The sequence below is a fragment of the Eublepharis macularius genome, chromosome 12 (genome assembly GCF_028583425.1).
Source record: "Eublepharis macularius isolate TG4126 chromosome 12, MPM_Emac_v1.0, whole genome shotgun sequence".
NCBI lineage: Eukaryota > Metazoa > Chordata > Lepidosauria > Squamata > Eublepharidae > Eublepharis > Eublepharis macularius.
The window spans coordinates 44,775,671-44,794,263 of NC_072801.1; the positions used below are offsets into that span (position 1 = coordinate 44,775,671).

At 45.1% G+C, this 18,593-nt stretch overlaps 1 protein-coding gene across 1 annotated transcript; it reads left to right on the forward strand.

Annotated features, from left to right (window-relative positions):
- Positions 1–217: 217 nt before the first annotated feature.
- On the forward strand, positions 218–8,913 carry NXPH3 (neurexophilin 3). Its single transcript, XM_054995318.1, has 2 exons — positions 218–274; positions 8,064–8,913. Exons 1-2 carry the CDS (start codon positions 218–220, stop codon positions 8,805–8,807), a joined length of 801 nt encoding a protein of 266 aa, XP_054851293.1. The 3' UTR covers positions 8,808–8,913.
- Positions 8,914–18,593: the final 9,680 nt, after the last annotated feature.

Consider the following 18,593-nt stretch of genomic DNA (forward strand, 5'->3'; position numbering starts at 1 on the left):
CAGCCGGTAGTCAGACACATGGAGGTCTCCAGCTGCAGTGGGTGAACCAGCTGCCTTCCACTGCCACAACCCTGCATGTCTGGCTGGAAACCGACTGCCAAAGCAAACCTGGAATGGGGGGATCCTAGGAGGCCAGAGGCCAGGGTGTAACAAGCAACATCGAGAAGGCAGAACAGATTTGCAGGAAATCAATAGGAAGAAAGAAGCTGGGGAGAAAATGCAGCTGACACGGTGCTGTTTCATATTTCTCATCCAGGGGAGCATCTATCTGCTGGTGAGTGACCGCTGGACCGGGCAAGGTTGGAGGGGAAGGGGGAAGCTAGGGACATGCCCTTGTATATGCCTACAAGCAGAGTCAGGGGTTAACCGGCGCAAAGCATCTCCTGAAATTAGTATGATCAAGCAGTTTTTATGCTCTGCTGTTTCTCTAGCACTTTTTAACATGCGCCAGGGCTTGTCTGGTCTCAATTATCCACACAGCAACTTTGCGAGATAGGTTTATAGCATCACAGACTTGAGTGGTAACCTCAAAGGCCATCTAGTCAAACCCCCACACACACATATCTGTGCAAAAGGCAAGAGCAGCCACTTTTAGAGGAAAGTTGCCATTCTTTGAGAGATGGATTCTGGTACTTTATTCGCCACCTGAAAAGTAGAGCAGCTTTTCCCAGATTGCTTTTGTCCCCTGCAATGGAAACTTTCTCCAGAGAAATTTCTTTGTGTTGTTAAAGGCTCAATGAGGGCAACTCTCCCACAAGGGATGGTAACTTGGCAGTGGGCAAATCAACACCCATCATCCCCAGATCGCCTTGGTAGAATAGGGATATTTTTGTTTGTTTGCTTGCTTGCTTCTTTTCAGTGTGGTTGGTTTACTTGCAACTTGGCTCGCTTACTTGAGTCAGCTGATGAAGAGTGTAGCCTTGAGTGCGCCATAAGATAAATACACTTTTGAAAGTTGCCTGCTAAGCAAACTGCTCTAGCTAACTCAAGCAAGTAAGCCAAGCTGTAAATAAACCAACTACACAAAGGAAAATACATTTATGCCCATGAGATCCAGCAATCAGGCAGTATAGAGTGAGGAGTACTTCCCTGTGGTGAGCGCTCACATCCTGAATATGAGCAAAACTCTTTCTGCACATTCCTCTGAAAGAAATTTGAAGGCCACCAAATGTCCTTCCTCAACTGTATTCTTTTGGTGTGGGGAGAACAGCGTTCATGGGAGAGAAAAATCCCCATAACTGAACAGAACAGAAAAGGAGGCAATTTGATCAGACAATAAAATATAGACACCTCCACTAAGCCCCCTGGCTGTCTAGAGATTCAAACACAGATTGAAATCTCATGCTAAACCAAATCAATGATTTGCTAGTTTTAGGGTTTTTTTTTAAAAAAGAAAGTATTTTCAGGTATCTTCTGCAAAATGCATGTATTAATTTCCAGCTTTTAAGCAACTTCTGCAGTTCACCATCATTCATTTGCAAAGAAGCCAGTGGAACACAGAATACAAAGACAGTTGTATTAGGCTTGGAAATGTTGTGTGCTTATCAAGAGGGGCAGCATTTTTTTCAGTTGCTATCCACATATATGGTGGATTTTTCTCTGGCGTTCTGAATTCGAGAGACACTATTCACAATTCAGTTGACTGGTGTGGGCTAAAAGAGCTTGTTCTTCCAAGTCTAAAGAGGTGGCTTATCTCCTCAAAAACAAAACTGTGAACAAGTGAGACTCATTCTGAGATTTTGCAAACAGCATTGAATATCTGAGTGTGTGATTGGAGCTTACTTTGGATGGGATGGACTGGCATGAATGGCGAGGAATAATGTTTGCTTCAACAGCAAAAGCCTCCACCGTCTCCCCTCCCCCTATTTAATCACTGCAAAACAGGAGGTGTCTCACTGGAATTGCTGGTGGCTACAGGTAGCTCTTGTAAACCCTGAAAACGGTTGTAACTCTTGGAAATCTGTCTGTTCTTTGCGCGTGTGTGCCCATGGATGAGAACTCCTTTTGCCCTTCTCCCCAGCTGTTCTGTTGTTCTGTGCACAGAAAACATTTCAAGTCCACGGGGAAATGAGCCCAGAGTTTTCTCCAGCAGCCGAGCGCCTTTAATCTCTGTGGATTCAGCAGGATACGTCTCCCTCCAAATGCCGCAGGCACAGGGTCGGCAACTGGCTGGTTTGGAAGTGGGCTGACTCCGGTGGGTGTATCTGGGAGGATTCAGGGGTGCCTCCCTGCATCCTGCTTTGTTTAATGTTTATCCTGCCTGCCTGTGAATCATTTAAATATATCAGAAGAGACAAAAGGGGGGGGGGTTGTAGTGCTCTGGCAAAAGCGGTAGCCACTTTGCTTGTTAGAATTACAGCATCAGAGCTGGGAAGTGCCAGAAGGTTGCTACATAAATATAAGAAGTTGCCTTGTGCCGAGAGTCAGGCCACTGGTCCATCTAGCCCAGCATTGCTCCAGCTGGAAGTAGCTCTTCAGGGTCTCAAGCAGAGAAAGCTCTTTCCTGGCACCTGCTCCTTGAGATTGTCTTAACCGGAGATGCCAGGGCTTGAACATGGGACCTTCTGCATATAAAGCGGATGCTCTGCCTCTGAGTTATAGTTAGGATGTGTGAAATTAAGAGGGGGTAGCCATGTTAATCTGTTGCAACAAATAAAAACAGGAATCTAGCAGCACCTTTAAGGCTAACAATGTTTCAGCCAGCATAAGCTTTCAGGGACAGAGCGGCTGAGTGCTGACTTTGTCAGAGGCGATGTAAAATCAAGTCTGAACCCTTTTGCCACTCCAGACCTTGACGGGAGGTCCCTGTGCCAGGCACAAAAAATATCATCAGTGCACAAGGCAAGAAGATTATTACTATGGGGATCCCTTTGCTATGGAGTTCCCTCTCCAAGGAGTTCCCACCTTAGTCTGTCCTTGCATGCTTCTAGAAGATGGTGCAAGATCTGGATTCTTCCAGAAGGTGTCTAATGATTAAAATACATCCTTATTGTGTTGTGATGAAACATTCTGCGTGTGTGTCTGTGTGCTGGATCATTTCTTTATATTTATTGGGCTGCTGTGATTCTTCAGAGAAAAAAAGGAATTAAGAACAAACAGGTAGGCTGGGCAGACCCTCCTCCCCAGATCATCCACTGAACTCTTCTTTCCCGGGTCTTCTGACTCTCCCACCCAACAGAGTGCTTCACTCACTATCCTTTTCACACCCTTCTTTTCACCAAGGTCACAGCAGCCTCTGCCTCTGTCCCCAAAGGCAGACCATAGAATGACACATCGTGGCTGGTTGCATGTAAAAAAGAACAATCATTCTTATACAACATTCTGGCTTTGGCTGTGATCAGCCACGGAATGCTCACAGCCACGTCCTGCCAGAGATATAGTGCCTCTAATCATGGAGGCTTTACTTGGCTCACCCTGGGTAATAGCCACTGAACAGTAACTAACTACAGCAAGCGTCCCCAAATACTTGGGAGAGCTGACATAAGGAAGGAATATGACCTGGGATCAAAATCCATGTCTGAACATGGGGAAGTCAGTTCAACTCTATCTTCCGGGGGGAGGGGTTATTATGGTGCCCCCTGCTGGAGTTTACAAGGCAAGAGACTAGCAGAGGTAGTTTGCCATTGCCTATCTCTGTGTAGCAACCCTGGTTTTCCTTGGTGGTCTCCCATCCAACTACTAACCAGTGCCAACCCTACTTAACATCTGAGATCTGATGAGATCAGGTTAACCTGACCCTCCAAGTCAGGGCATGCAAGCTCTGCTTCGTGATTATTTAGTGCTCTAGCGTATTTATCCTCACAACAACCCTGCAAGGTAGATGAAGGGATGAGAGAGATAGCATAAGGCTCGAGTCAGATTTATTCCCAAGCATGCATAAGATTTCTGTTTTAATTCAACCTATAGGGTTGGATCCAAAGGCTCTTTTTCACTAACAGTATAGCCTTCTCTCCACAAGTAGACCATGCCTCTTCTGCCAGAGAAAGACTCAATCATTAGGCAGAATGGAACTTTTGAGTTTGTTTTTGATGGCAAGGTCAGAGTGGCGTAATGGCTACAGTGACAAACTGGGAACTGAGTGATCGGATTCAATTCCCTGCTCTGCCACAGAAGCTCACTGGGTGACCTTGGGCCAGTCACTCTCTCTCAGCCTAACCTACCTTACAGGGTTGTTGTGAGGAAAAAATAGAGGAGAGGAGAATAATGTAAGCCAATTTGGGTCCCCAATAGGGAGAAAGGTGGGGTATAAATAGAGTAAAATAAAAATAAAATAAAATGGTAAAGAAAAAAAGTTTGTTGAAGTAGGGTATTCCTTATATGCACACAATTGTTTCACAACCTTTGGCTCCCCATAGTCCCAAATCGAAAGGTAAACTGATATTGTGCCCATTTTACAGATAGACCACTAAGGTCATAGGTTTTTTTTTTTTAAATTCCTCGAATGGGTCTTCTAGGGGCAGTGCGGTGCAGGCTCTAACGTGTTGGGAGGCCCAGGTTCAAATACCTGCTTGGTTCTGAAGTCCTTAAAAATCCCACTCTGGGTTTTCTGAGGAGAGGGCACAATAGAGATATATGAATGAAAAAAAATGATACTTAGATGGAAAGGATAAATGAAACATTCATTTTAGTCATCCTGTCAATAACCCTGAGTTTCCAGGTAGATTTGAGCTCCCAGCTGACTACCCCCTACCATTTTTATCAGAAAAGGGATGGCACAATTTCACACCAAGAAATAATCTTAGAGCAACAGGTCTTATGCACAGATTCTACCAATATGATGTTAGTGCCTTTGATAGTATTTATATATATACACATTTGGGGGAGGGGGCATATATAGAGGGCAGCTGATGAGCCCGATCCCCTTAAATGATAATATGCTAATTCTGGAGCAAATATTTTCAAAGTGCATTTGGGTCATTCTTTAAATATATACTTTGTTTGGGAGGGTTTTTATTGTTGTTACTATATGTTTTATGTACACATCTCATAGCAAATGTGGTCAGGTGCTGACATTTACCAGTATTTACCAGTCCCTTCAAAAAGGGACCAAGAAACAGCAGAGATTGTTGTCTTGAATTGATCGTTGTCTTTAAATTTCATCCTCAGATTTGTATTTCCAATTTTTTAAAAAAAAAACCCTGCTAAATTATGCAAACAAGGATGAGGTTTGGTCATCTGCTAGGGTTATGAGATTGTCCTTGAGACTGACCAGCGAATACTAAGATTCATATAACCACTTCCCAGTGGTTTTCTAAGATCTTACAAATGACCAACACATGTCAGCATTTACTGTAGTAACACAGTCACTTCAATTGTTTTTGGTTAACGTTTAAAACGAGGACTTCTGGGAGTGTATTGCAACAGCACTGTATAGTGGTTAAAAACTCAAGACTGGAATCCCCACTCTGTTCTAGAAGATAACGAAGTGACTTGGGGCCAGTCACTCACTCTCAGTCTAGCCTGCCTCACAGCGTTGTTGTGGGAATAAAATCAGGATGGCATACTGCCTTGAGCTTGTTGGCAGGAAGGCTAGCCTTGGGGTTTAATGGCAGCTAGAGGCTCAAGAGCTGGATTTTAAGGACAAGGATGTGTGGGATAAATTTTCCTCTTTGGCACAGCCTCCTTGTAGGCTTAATTTCTAAAGCAAAAGGTTTCACCAATAAAGACTGAATATTGGAAGATGAAGCACATGCATGCACGCACATACATTGTGCAGCACAGATTTTGGAGCAACTTGGGATTCGGGGAAGGCTTCGGAAGGATTTTCCCAAATCACATATCCCCAGAGTCCTGGTTGTTTAACAGCAACCAGCCCATATGGTGTACTCAGAATGAAGAGAGCTGGGTGCAAGTCCCTGCTCTGCCCTGAGGTTCGCTGGGTGACCTACACACCCTCAGCCTTCCTGTGCTCACAAGGTTATCGGGAGGATAAAATGACAGAGGGGAGAAGAGGCACAATGCCCCGGGAGGGGACAGGACTGGCTGTGAATACTGGCTGCACAGGGAAAGGAACTCTACTGAAGTCTCTCTTCACATGTTCTAGAGGCGAGGGCTGGCATGAGACATATCTTGGGGCTTAGCCTGGCCCAGAAATGACCCCTGACCATTAAGGGGCATGTCTATAATGTTAGTCAGAAACAACTGCAGTTCAGTCTTCGGCAATCGCCCCTGAACAGTGAACACATTACTATTCTATCTAGAACATTATTTCTGTCTCACTCTTCCTCCAACGAGGTTAGGGTCGCATACATGGCAATCCCATCCCCCATTCTATCCTCCCAGCAACCTCATGAGCTTGGCTAGGATGAGAGGGAGTGAATGGCCACAATCACCTAGCACAAGCCACAGGGTGGAATAGGGAGGCAAACCCAGATCCTCCCCCAGACCCCAGACCCAAATGTTAATAACTTCAACACTCTCTTATCCCAAGCAATAGTTTAACACCCACATCTTTGGATTTGGGGCATTTTTTTTTTTGCACAATCTTACCCCAACGCCCTTCTAGCCTATAGTCCCCAACATACACAGCTTTTGTCCAGGTAGCTCCATGACCCCCCGACATAGTCTTTGTTGTTTGTTCTCCTCTCCGTTTCATGAGCAGAAAAGCAGGCAGGATCCGACCCATTGTGTTCTCGGCTTCAAAGTTTTCAGCCATACAAATGTCTCATGCTTGGTCATGAACATTTTATTGAGCAAGAGGGTTCTTGGCATGAGCATGTTAAAAATGGCAGACCTCTCCCAGGATCTTGAAGGAAGGAGGTGATTTCTCTTTAAGTGAGACCTTTTAAACAAACAAAGCCGCTGGCTGCTGGCAGAAGGAACATTTCCCTTTTTCATCTCGTATGGAGAAGGGAACAATCCCTAAGCAGCACATTACAGCCAAAGCAGGATCAGAGGAAAAACAAATGGAAGATACATCAGCCTTTTTGGTACATGGTGGTTTTTGAAAAGATTTGAAGCAAACGCAATGGCTAGAAGACAGACTACAGACATATCACTCAGAATAACACACAGAATCTGCTAGGAAATAAAATATTTTGTTCCATACCAAGAGATCCTGCTCAATATCTTCACCATTCTCTTTTAAATGTCAGTTCTCCCTTTCTGTCTCTTATTCCTGAAGCTGCAGATACATGGTACCACATCGCTTTCAAAGCCATCTCAAAACCCACCTCTCCCATGAAGCCTTCGGGCTCAACCTCCCAATTCCTATCCCCAACTGAAACAGAAACCCTTTTATGAGCAACTCAGTCACCCTGACCCATCTCCTTTAGTTTTTTGCACTGTAAGTTCCTTGGGGCAGAAGCCTGTCTTATGTTGCATCAATCTATAGCATTTCCCTTGTCTACTGATGAAGTCATATTTGGCAAACAGGGAGATGTCCCAGCATGATGACCCATACTCTGGTAGCCCTCCAGTATTCCCTGTGTTCAGCAGTTTCAGCTTGTCACAAGCCTTGCTTTGTCTGAAATTAAAGATTTATTGATTATTTATTAATCAAGTATAGCTTAAGATGCAATTTTCATGGTCACTTGCCTGGGCTGTTCTCCACATAAGGGCTAGATTATGCACATGCTGAAAAATTTCTATGCATTGATTATAACAACCACAAAAATCCCAGGGTCTCTCATTGCAGGAAATAGTCATGATAAGACAGATGCTCTAGATTATGGGTATTGTTCTTGAGGGCACTTCTGCAATTTTGAGGATGAGGAACGGATGTCACCACAGAATGGCTGTCACAGTGGGGACACAAAATGACCCATAATCTAGAGCATCTGTCTTATCATGACTTCCAGGGGGACTGGGGCTAATTACAAAATGTTGAGAGGTTGCAAGCCAAGCGTCCTGCTATGGTGGAAGCAGCTGTTTCTGAATGGGTGCTCCTCATGGACAAAAGGGCAATACCTCCTGGGTTCTTCTGTGGTACTCCATAAGGTAAAAGAAAGCAAGGACGGGCTCTTTGTTTTGGTGGGCATCATGTTGAGAGTCATTGCTCTACAGCCAAGTAAATATGGGTAAAATGGGATGTTCCAACAGTGATGGCTTCTTGTTTCACACAGGTGATCTGTGGACAAGATGAAGCTACAGAAGAGGAGGAGGAAGAAAGCGGAAGACCACCCAAAGAGCAACAACGATCCCGGCTACAAAAGAAAAAAAGCCAGCTCTCCCTCAAGTCTCCAGCACCCCAATCTCACTTTCAGAACACAACTCTGCTGGAATTGGCCTCCACCAACTCACAAGAGTTCTGGAACGTCTTAGATAGCTTGTCCAAACAGGATCAAGTTGGGCAACTCCGAGGCCGAAGGGAGTCTGTAGGCAACCCCAGTCGTCTCAAGAAGGTATTTGGCTGGGGCGACTTCTACTCTAACATCAAGACAGTCAAATTGAACCTCTTGATTACAGGGAAAGTGGTTGACCATGGAAATGGCACAGTCAACGTGTTTTTCAGGCACAACTCTACTGGACATGGAAATATCTCTGTCAGCCTAGTGCCACCCAACAAAGCGGTAGAGTTTGACATTGAACAACAAATCTTCATTGAGGCAAAAGAATCCAAGATCTTCAACTGCCGGGTGGAATACGAAAAGGTGGACAAGGCAAAGAAGACTACCCTCTGCACCTATGACCCTTCCAAAACCTGTTTCCTCAATCACACACAGAGCCAAGTCTCCTGGGTTTGCTCCAAGCCATTCAAAGTAATCTGTATCTACATAACCTTCTACAGCATAGACTACAGGCTTGTCCAGAAAGTATGCCCAGACTACAACTACCACAGCAATGTTCCTTATTACCCCTCTGGATGACATTATACCTCTCTGGTCTCTAAAGTAGCCCCAAATCCACCATGATGTGGGATTTGGGTCAAGAAATAAAACTGAGGCAGCCCACAGGGAGAAGGACAAGTGATGCCTCTCTGATGCCAGACAAACCAAGAAACCTAGTCTCTGCTGAAGACAATCGGTTCAAGAAGAGTTCGAGAGAAAGAGAGCAAACATACTATCCTTGAATCCATTTACCTGGGGGGGTTTTTTGGAGGCTTGGGGGTGTGCATGATGGAAAATCCATATGGTGCTCCCTCACACCCATAAAAATTAACATGGGGGAAAACCCCAACCATGATTTTCTCCTGTGCTAGCCTTAATGTGGTTTTCACAGGAGAACTTGGTGGCTTGTGTCTCGGGTCAGATCTAGCAGTCATGTTTAATGACACCTATAACCCACCACCAAATGTGTCACCTTGCCTTATGGCAGAGCCCTTAAATCTTTGATCTGTTGTGAAGACTGAAAAAAAGGTGGATCGAATCAATGGAATTTTTAGGGACTCCCAAGGGCCACCATCTGATTGTCACTTGCGAGTGCTTGTCTCTTTGAAACAAAAGGTGGTGAACCTTGGTCTCTGGCTGCGATGATTCCTTCACTCCCACTCAGTTGCATCATTCCCTATCCCAACTTGGTCCCCTCCTGTTCTGTCGAGCTCCTTATGGCATCCCAAGGAGATAGCGAAGCCCATATCAAGGGTTAAAGGATAAGATGCATTTTATTTCTACCATACCTTTAAGAAGCAACGAAGGATCAAAGAAAGGCGCTCCATTGAAAATGGCTGCAATCTGACCCAACCCAAATAAAAAAACGGGGCTATTAGCCAAAATATTATTCAACTGCAAAAGAACTGGTTAATAGCACATAAGCTTAATGTGGCAGAGAATTTATGCTGGGTGGTGGTGATGGCAATGACCTAAACCAGCAGTTTACTCAGTTCTGTCTGTGTGGGACATTGACGACCAAGGAGCTGGCCTTCACAATAATGGCAAAAAGCTGCACACTAGTACCAGCCTCTGCTTCATCATATAATGCCAACAGTTACTGAGGTTGTCAAAGAGGCATTCCTTCTCACATACACAGGCTGGAATACCTCTTCCATTGCTGCACAATGATATGCACAAACATCACAGCAGGAATCATCTTAGAGGAGGCATTCCTGACTCTGGGTGAGTAGGAATGCCTCTCCTTGAGGGGATGCCTGTTGTCCAGCCCCTAGCTGGGGGGTTGTTTTCATTAGTGCTGTTTTTTTTCCAAAAAAGAAAGTTTGCTGAATTTGGGGAAGTTTCATTAAGCAAAAGGGTTTCTAATCTATTGATCTAGCCAACTGACTAAATGTCACTGCTGTATAAAATGCCTATTCAAACAGAATATGCTGTACTAAAAATGTATTACAATTTTACCCATTTGTTTAATGCTAGCAAACCCAAATGCAATGGCCAGTATCCTAACCACTCTGTTCAGTGAGGTTTAAAGTCTTCCAGCAGCCTAAGGAGACTTCCTCCAATGGAATAGTCTCAAGAAGAAGAAAGAGCCACAGCTATCCGGAATATTCCCATCTGTGTGTTCAGACTTAGACAGGCAGGTGGTACCAAAAAACAGCATCTTTTGTTGGACTTAAAGACTGCAAGTAGAGTTACCAACCTCAAAGTGGGTTCTGTAGTCCTGTAACTACAACTGACTACCAAACTACAGAGATCAGTTCCTCTGGAGGAACTGGCAGCTCAGGGTGGAGTCTCCCCACTGAGCGCCCACCCCTCCCAAACTCTGCCCTCCCTTGGCACTGTCCTCAGATCTCCATAGCTGACTCCTCTAATTGCAAGAGAACAGAGGAAGAGGCAACCTCTAAAGGTTTTTAACTTGGTGGTGAATGATAGGCAATGGATGCAACAGTCCAGTCTTGATGCGCAAGGAAGTTTCCAAGGGGAGCTAAAAAGATCCTGAGATACAAGAGGAATACACACACACACCATCACTATTTCTAACAGTAAACCAGGTGGTCCTTGTATGCATGACAAAACCAGGCCATCCATAGAAAGGGCAAGTGTGGGTATGCATTAAAAACTGGTTGAACCACTAAGAGAAGACTTGCTCCTCTTTTAAACTGTCCTGATAGGGACTGAGCATGCTTTTGGAGTCATGCAGTGTTGAGAACTGCTGTCACTCAATGAGGGAAAAGGGGATGGGGTTAGCTTGAGAATTTATAGAAATCTCAGAATTTAAGACTGAGACTGGGAGGGCTGGGATTTCCAAACTGCCCCCCCCCCCCCCGCTTTCTAAAATTCCTCAGAGCTGCTCTGTGCATGGTTTTCCATTTTGAGGTTTGCCTCTCCAAAATAAATGCCAGATGTGCTTTCAGTGGCACCCAGTTAAATTATGATGGCAAAAATCTTTTAGGCTATTTCCACATGGACATTTTCTTCTGCCTTTGCTTCCAAACTGGAATGTGGTTTGAAGGAGCATCCACACAACATTATCCTCTACCAGTCATTTTCCAGATTTTCCCTGTCCTCAATAGTCTTTGAAGAATACTCAGTACTCTTCAATGTTCTTTACTAGTCTTCTTGGAAAGAACACAGTCCAAGCATGTTAGCATGCACCTAGATGACAAAGTTCATATTTTTAAAGGGCTTTTTTTTAATGGTAATTTCTACTGTACTATAATGTTATAGCAATTAATGACTTCTTACAAAAAGCCGTCCAGTGGTACAACTGGGGAAATGGCAGCTGATGGAGGAAAGTGCGCAGAAAGCTCCTGCGTGGATTCTCCAGTGCCAATGTGTGAACAAAAGCCTCTGCATTTGCAGTGGCAATGAATGCAGTATGGAGAATCCTGCTGTGCCAAGGCAGCCTCAGTCCCTCAAACCTGTGTTGCATTTCAACAGTACAACTCTCAAAATGAATTTCACTGTACTTTGTAAAAGAAAATTAGCTGCAATGCTTTTGCACTGAGAAAAGTTGCCAAAGGTGGTCAAAATTCCAGAGAGACAAAGAACCTTCCAGCATTCACCAGATGCCCATAGAATGTAGCCATTATTACACACACAGCCTACACACACACAGATGAGTGCATAGAGTTGGATTCCTTCCACTGCAGTTCACTGATCTCCATGGAATGCTGCACCTGCCAGTCAGGGAGGCAGAGGAATGTCATGGGGGTGGGGGGAGGGACGTCTGTAGTAGCAAGAACGAATAAGTGGCAACTGCCAATTTAGTCTGGATCCAATCCATGGAGATCCCTTTGAGGTAAAACAGAGTTTTGCGAGCAACAGCGGGTTGCTGGGTATACTTTTTTGCCCACCCCCACCCCCAGAGGTACATCAGGTTCACACAGAAACCTGTTTCCAGGTACTTTTTTTTGCTAACTGTTGGCCTTTCATTTGAACCAAGAAGAGCTGGCTTAAAATCCCAACATGACTTCAGTCTTACTAAATTGCCATGGACCATCCCTTCTCAGCCACCATCCCCCACCTGTGAAAGGGAAAGATGAAAGGCCTACCTCAAAGGATTGTTGTGTGGATTGAGATGATTAAGCACACTGTGCAATACATACATTTCAGAAAATGACTATTTCTATCCCCCTTTCCCCAAATTTCCACTTTTCTCTCATCACCCCTCTACCTCTTCCCTCTCTCCAGAGGACCCTCCATTCTCTTGGGCCAGATCTCACCTCTCTTCCTGCAGTTTGCTGTGTATTTTCCTCTGTTTCTCTAATAAGAAGGATGGGGCACATCTCCTTGTATCATGTGTTTATTTTTAATACTGTCCTTGAAGTGAGGAATAAAATCACCCTCTGAATTATAGAGGGGAAAGACCAAGGAGTGGGCTTTCGTTTTGTTATCAAATTTCTATCCTCCAATAATAACTTACAAAGGTGTTTGTTTCTGAACAGGGTAAAGTCCTTCCCCCAGGGGGTTAATCAGTTTTAACATCTCCTCCTTGAGTTACACTTCTCCCAGATGATGAATGAACCAAAGGTTGCAGAGGGTGGGAGGAAATGGAATAATCGAGGAAAGTGCAGCTGAAAGTTTCATTTGGATGCTTCGTTGCTCCTGAGAATGCTTCTGTAATAAATACACAGCAGAGAATTGCCACCACATGGAACCAGCCCTAGAATCTGCCCTGTACCAGCTTGCTCAGGTGGCCCAAAGTCCTCCAAGTTTTCTTTGGCAAGACTTCCCAAAAATTGTACGGATCAGACTTTGCCAGAGAAAGCCCATCAGACTGCCTTTGGGGAAAAAAAGATTTCTGCCAGAGGGGTTTGCCAAGAGATGAGTTGCTAGATCAAATTCAAACCTTCTGGAAGAGTTTCTCTGCAGTTCGGATAAGCCATTTAAGTTCTGCAAGCAGTCAAAGCGACCAATCCCTTTGACAGCAACCATAAAGGAAAATAAAATGGAACATACTGCTTTCTGAGACAAGGCTGTGTGACCCCGCTACCCACATCCCTGGTCTTTGAGATACATTATTTTAGAGACAGCGCATAGGAACAGTGCAGCTTGCTCCAAATCTACCACTGGATAGAGACGGGCATTCAGCTGAGGCATTTGGGTGGCAGGAAAAAAGACGGTGAGAAAAGATAATTGGCTGGAGGGAGCACATAGGGAGTCAAGAGATGATCTGTAAAAGCGATGTCCCCATCCAATTCCAGAGAGGGGCAGAAGGCAAGACAGAGGGCAACGGCTAGAGCATCAGTCCAGGATCCTCCTGCATTGGTAGATCCGGCCTGTTGTCAACACACACACACAGCTGCATGTAAAGAGAATGTATTCATGTTGGATAAACAATGCAGAGAGACTAAGGAAAGGAGAAATCGTTAACACTTGAACAAGAAATCGAGCCTGATTAGGCAGCAGATATAATACAAACAAACGAAAGGAAGCACTTGACTCGTGGAACTTATTGATACATGATGCTGCAGTAGCCACTACAGGAAAAAACAGCATTTCAAAGTCAGGGTCTGTTAAGTAAGGAACAGCCTCCACCATCTATTTATTGAAACATTTATACCCTACCTTTTGATATATTACAAGGCAGTTTACAAAAATGATTTTTAAAATTTCAAATTAAAAACCATGAGAGGCTGGAAGTAGATACAGATAGTTATGGAAAGGGGGGGGGGGAGGCGGCGGCACGGGATGAATATTGCCATGGCACTTTTGATGGTCCATATGGATTGTTGGCCAGATCCCTTGACAAGCAGCTCTGTCATTTTAACTTTTATATACAGTCATCAAGATTACCCTGGAGATAAGCCACTTTGCTGAAGCAGGTCTGGATGTGGCAAATGACTGGATAGGAGATGCTGCCATAAGGTCCAGGGTGCAAGAAAGTTGGGGATATTGTAATAATAAATAAAATGAGCAAGGCAAGCAGAAGAGGAAAAACAATGCTGTCAGGTTTAGAGATTTTTTTTAATCCACAGAACTAGCTCCAGACATTAGTGAGGGCCACTGCCCCCACTATCGCCATGTTGCATGAAGTGCCTCTGCAGTCCTGCCACCAGAACTGTGAACTCCAGTTGAATCTCAGCAGGTAAATTAGGAGTTCCATCTGTGAAATGGGAACAACCAACAGGGCAGCTGCAAAGAGGCGACAAGACAGGGAACAATTGATTCAGACATCGTGATCAAGGCAAGAAGATCTGCTGCAAAACCCGTAAGAAGTATTCAGATGGGTGGGGGCTAAATGGTCCTGCATCCCCAAAAAGAGGGATGGGAGAAGCAAATAATTTGATCTCTGAGAGAGAAAATGCCAGGGCTCCACATAAGCAGGGGGCAAATTTACTCCCATCTACAGAACACGATGCTTGCCAGTTAGCTAATAAATAGATTTCCTCTTCGCACCAGGATTCGGAGGAGGAAGGAGGGGGACCTCTTCTAATTTAAATTTAATGAGCCTCAAAAGCTTGAGCCTCCAATAACCTTTGCTCCCGCACATCCAGAAAACCAGCCGCTCAGAACAAACCCCCCAGTCAAATCTACCATGCTTCGCTGTTAACAGGAAAAAAGCACCAGCACAGCTGCCTACGCTGCAACCATCTGCTTGGCTGAACCCTACACAAAAGGACAAGGGGGGAGGAACAGAAATCAGCAACAACCAGGAGACCAAATAAGAGAGAAGTTTGCTAACAGTACAGGAGTTGAAGGTGTGCCCCCCCCCAATAATAAAATCCTTCCCATTGAGTGGCTGAGGACCAGTATTATTAGATCTTGGCTCTGTATCTGTATTCTGGCGTCACCAGGGTGGTGTGAACTCTACCTGTACATCTGGGCATCTGGTGCAGAATTCAGTAACTTAAACAATGCCGCATTCATTAGACAGAAAAACAAGTTTCTAGTCCCCTGTGATTGACTGACTGACTGACTGACTGTCTACACAAAGACTATTGCAGTTGGAGACGCAGTGGATATATAAACTTAACAGCTTGGTTCCGTGTGGTTTGAATAATGAAATAGACTATTCTTGAGCATTTGGTTTAGTTTGACGGTGTGTCAATAGCAGCCTGCATACGGGCTTTCTCTGTGGTGGCCCCTACCCTGTGGAACAGCCTGCCTGAGGAGAGCCCCCACTCTCCTGGCTTTCCGCAAACGATGCAAAATCGAATTATTCAGAAAGGCTTTTTACTCAGATAAGAGGGAAGTATTGTAGGGAGCAGGGGGGGGGGGTTTCAGATGCTTTGTTAATGAGTTAGGGACCATAGACTTCACCACTATGTTGCCTTGCATATTATCTGTTGCTTTGAATCTGTACTCCTGTATACTACCTGTGCTTAATGTTGTCTAATGTCAGTCCTAGAATTGTTTATGTTCTGTTTTAGCAATTCTTCAACCCTGTATTGGATCCTTGCTAATGCTATGTCTTTGTAAAATCCTATGTCATTGTTTATGGAAATGTCCTTGAACTGTATGGAAATGTCCTTGATACAGATTGTACTAATCTCACACTATGTAATCCGCCTTGAGTCTCAGTGAGAAAGGCGGATTATAAATGACATAAAATGACATAAAAGCCTGCTTGTCTGTCTGTTTATAAGACTAAAAATGAAATAAACATGTGTCTGGTACAGTCTTGGAGCCAGAGGGCTAGTTAGCAGGATGTAGGAGCTAAATGACGAGATTTTATATACGGAGAGGTAGGGGGCAGGAAGAGATGTGTTAAATTGGGCAGAATTTACACACGAAGAGCTTTCAGCTGAATGAAGAATTTTTCATTGATCGGCCATCTGCCTGGCAACCAATTAGTTTGCTGATTAAATTTAAAACAAACTCTAACATTGCCAATACTCAATATAGAACAGTTCAGTGGCACAATAAAGAATAATAAAATTTATTCCAGCATAAGCTTTCATGAGTCAGAACTCACTTCATCAGGCGCACTGGAGTGTATTGGACTCTTGTTTTATTTTGTTGATACAGACTAACATGGGCTGAATCCACACTTCCTTTTTGTTTCCATGCCTTTTTCGCAACTGCAGCGCTGTTCAAGCAGATACTCACACGCTTTCCCATTCTGCGTGTTCCCCGCCATCACCACGCCACAATTGCGCCTCCTTTCCGTACTACGTGATAATGGCGGAAATCTGTTTTTGCCCGCATTTGCGCAATAAAGAAAGGTCGGTATACTGGAAAACCTACTTTGTGAGCAACATGATTTCCGGAGAATGTTTTAATGTGACAAATTATTTTCAAATTTGCCCGCCATAACAACCAGCCAATTGTTAGAAAGTGGTCTGTGATGAGCAAAAAATGGGCCAATCAAAGTTGAGGGGGAGGGGACCTTGCCATTTCTTAAAAGTCGGAATATCGGTATAGCAGTGCGATGATATCGCCCCCCCCCCCCCGTCGCCCTCTTTGCCCCCATGCAAGACGGGCTCCCTGGTATACAAAGGAGCTCCGACAGAAGAAGCGGGAGCTAAGACGGCTTGAGCGAGTGTGGTGGCGATCTCGGCACGAAGAGGCAAGATCATCTTACAGGACGTTTATGAAAGCCTATGAGGTGCCAGTGAAGGCTGTGAAGAAGGAGTTTTATGCAGTCTCCATCGCATCAGCTAGCTCACACCCAGCAAAATTGTTTAATGTGGTTCGGTCATTGGACTCCTTGCCAGAGGGAGGCCATCAAATTTTGAATTCAGATACTAGCTGTGAGGCTTTGGGGAGCTTTTTTGCTGATAAAATCTTGTCTCTCCACCGTGACTTGCCAGCCACAGTTGATTCAGTGAATGAGCTGGAGACCCCTTGGCCGTCTTTGGGGCCAATATTTGATCATTTCAGCCCACTCTCTGGGGAGGAAATTGACAGGACCCTGCGATCAGTTAGGCCCATCACATGTCCTTTGGACCCATGCCCATCGTGGCTGATAAAGGCCAGTGCTGAGGGGCTGCGGTCCTCATTGGGAGGCCATTGTTAACCTATCCTTAGGCTCCGGGGGTTTTCCTGGGCCATTAAAGGAAGCTGTGTTGAGGCCTCTTTTAAAGAAACCATCACTGGACCCCACTGACCTGGTCAATTACCGCCCGGTTTCGAACCTCCTGTTTCTGGGAAAGGTGATTGAGCAGGCAGTGGTGGAACAGCTGCAGGGCTTCCTGAAAGATGTCTCAGCCCTAGACCCCTTCCAGTCCGGGTTCCGTCCGGGACATGGGACAGAAACATTGCTGGTCACCCTCACAGACGATCTTCGTAGACATCTGGATTGAGATCCAGAGGAGTTAGCCGTGTTAGTCTGTAGTAGCAAAATCAAAAAGAGTCCAGTAGCACCTTTAAGACTAACCAATTTTATTGTAGCATAAGCTTTCGATAATCAAGTTCTCTTCGTCAGATGCATGATACAAACTCGTCAAATACAGAAGAGGAGGAGGGAGAGGGGAGAGAAGGGGACATATATCAGAAGGGGACAAGATGCAATTAGTGGGGAGGCAACCAAAACATTCCTTTGCTGGATCGAGGAGGCTCAGTGCTGCTGATATTGGATCTGTCGGCAGCGTTCGATACAGTTGATTACGATCTTCTGACTCACCGCCTCGCTGATGTGGGGATACATGGGACTGCCTTACAGTGGCTTGTCTCTTTTCTCCATGGTCAGGGACAGAGGGTGGAGCTTGGGGAGAAATTGTCATCCCGCCATCATTTGGTGTGTGGGGTCCCGAAGGGAGCAATACTCTCCCCTTCATTGTTTAACATCTATATGCGCCCCCTTACCCAGTTGGTGCGAAGTTTCGGACTTGGGTGTCATCAATATGCAGATGACACCCAGCTGTATCTGATGATGGACAGCCGGCCCGGCTCAGCCCCAAATGTCCTGGAACATGCTTTTGCAGCCGTGACTGGTTAGTTGAAGCAGAGTCGGCCGAAACTGAACCTGATGAAAACAGAGGTACTGTACTTGAGCCACAGGGGATTAGGTTCAGGACTCTGGCTCCCGGCCCTCAATGGGGCACCATTAGTGCCAGTTCCAAGGGTTAAGAGCCTGGAGATGATCTTGGATGCCTCCCTGAAAATGGAGGCACAGGTCACAGCGGTTGTCAGGTCCTCTTTTTTCCATCTGTGGCAGACCAGGCAACTTGTCCCTTACCTGTCAACCTGTGACTTAACTACAGTGATCCAAGCAACGGTCATCTCTAGGCTAGATTACTGTAACTCACTCTACGCAGGGCTGCCTTTGAGCCTGACCCGGAGATTACAGCTGGTACAAAATGCAGCGGCACGTGTTATTATGAGAGTGCCAAATAAGACGCATATAACACCATTCTTACGCGAGCTACATTGGTTGCC

Coding starts and splice junctions, on each gene's coding strand:
- NXPH3 (XM_054995318.1), top strand. CDS start 218: ATGCAGCTGACACGGTGCTGTTTCATATTTCTCATCCAGGGGAGCATC. Junction 275..8,063: donor AGGGGAGCATCTATCTGCTG/GTGAGTGACCGC, acceptor TGTTTCACACAG/GTGATCTGTGGACAAGATGA.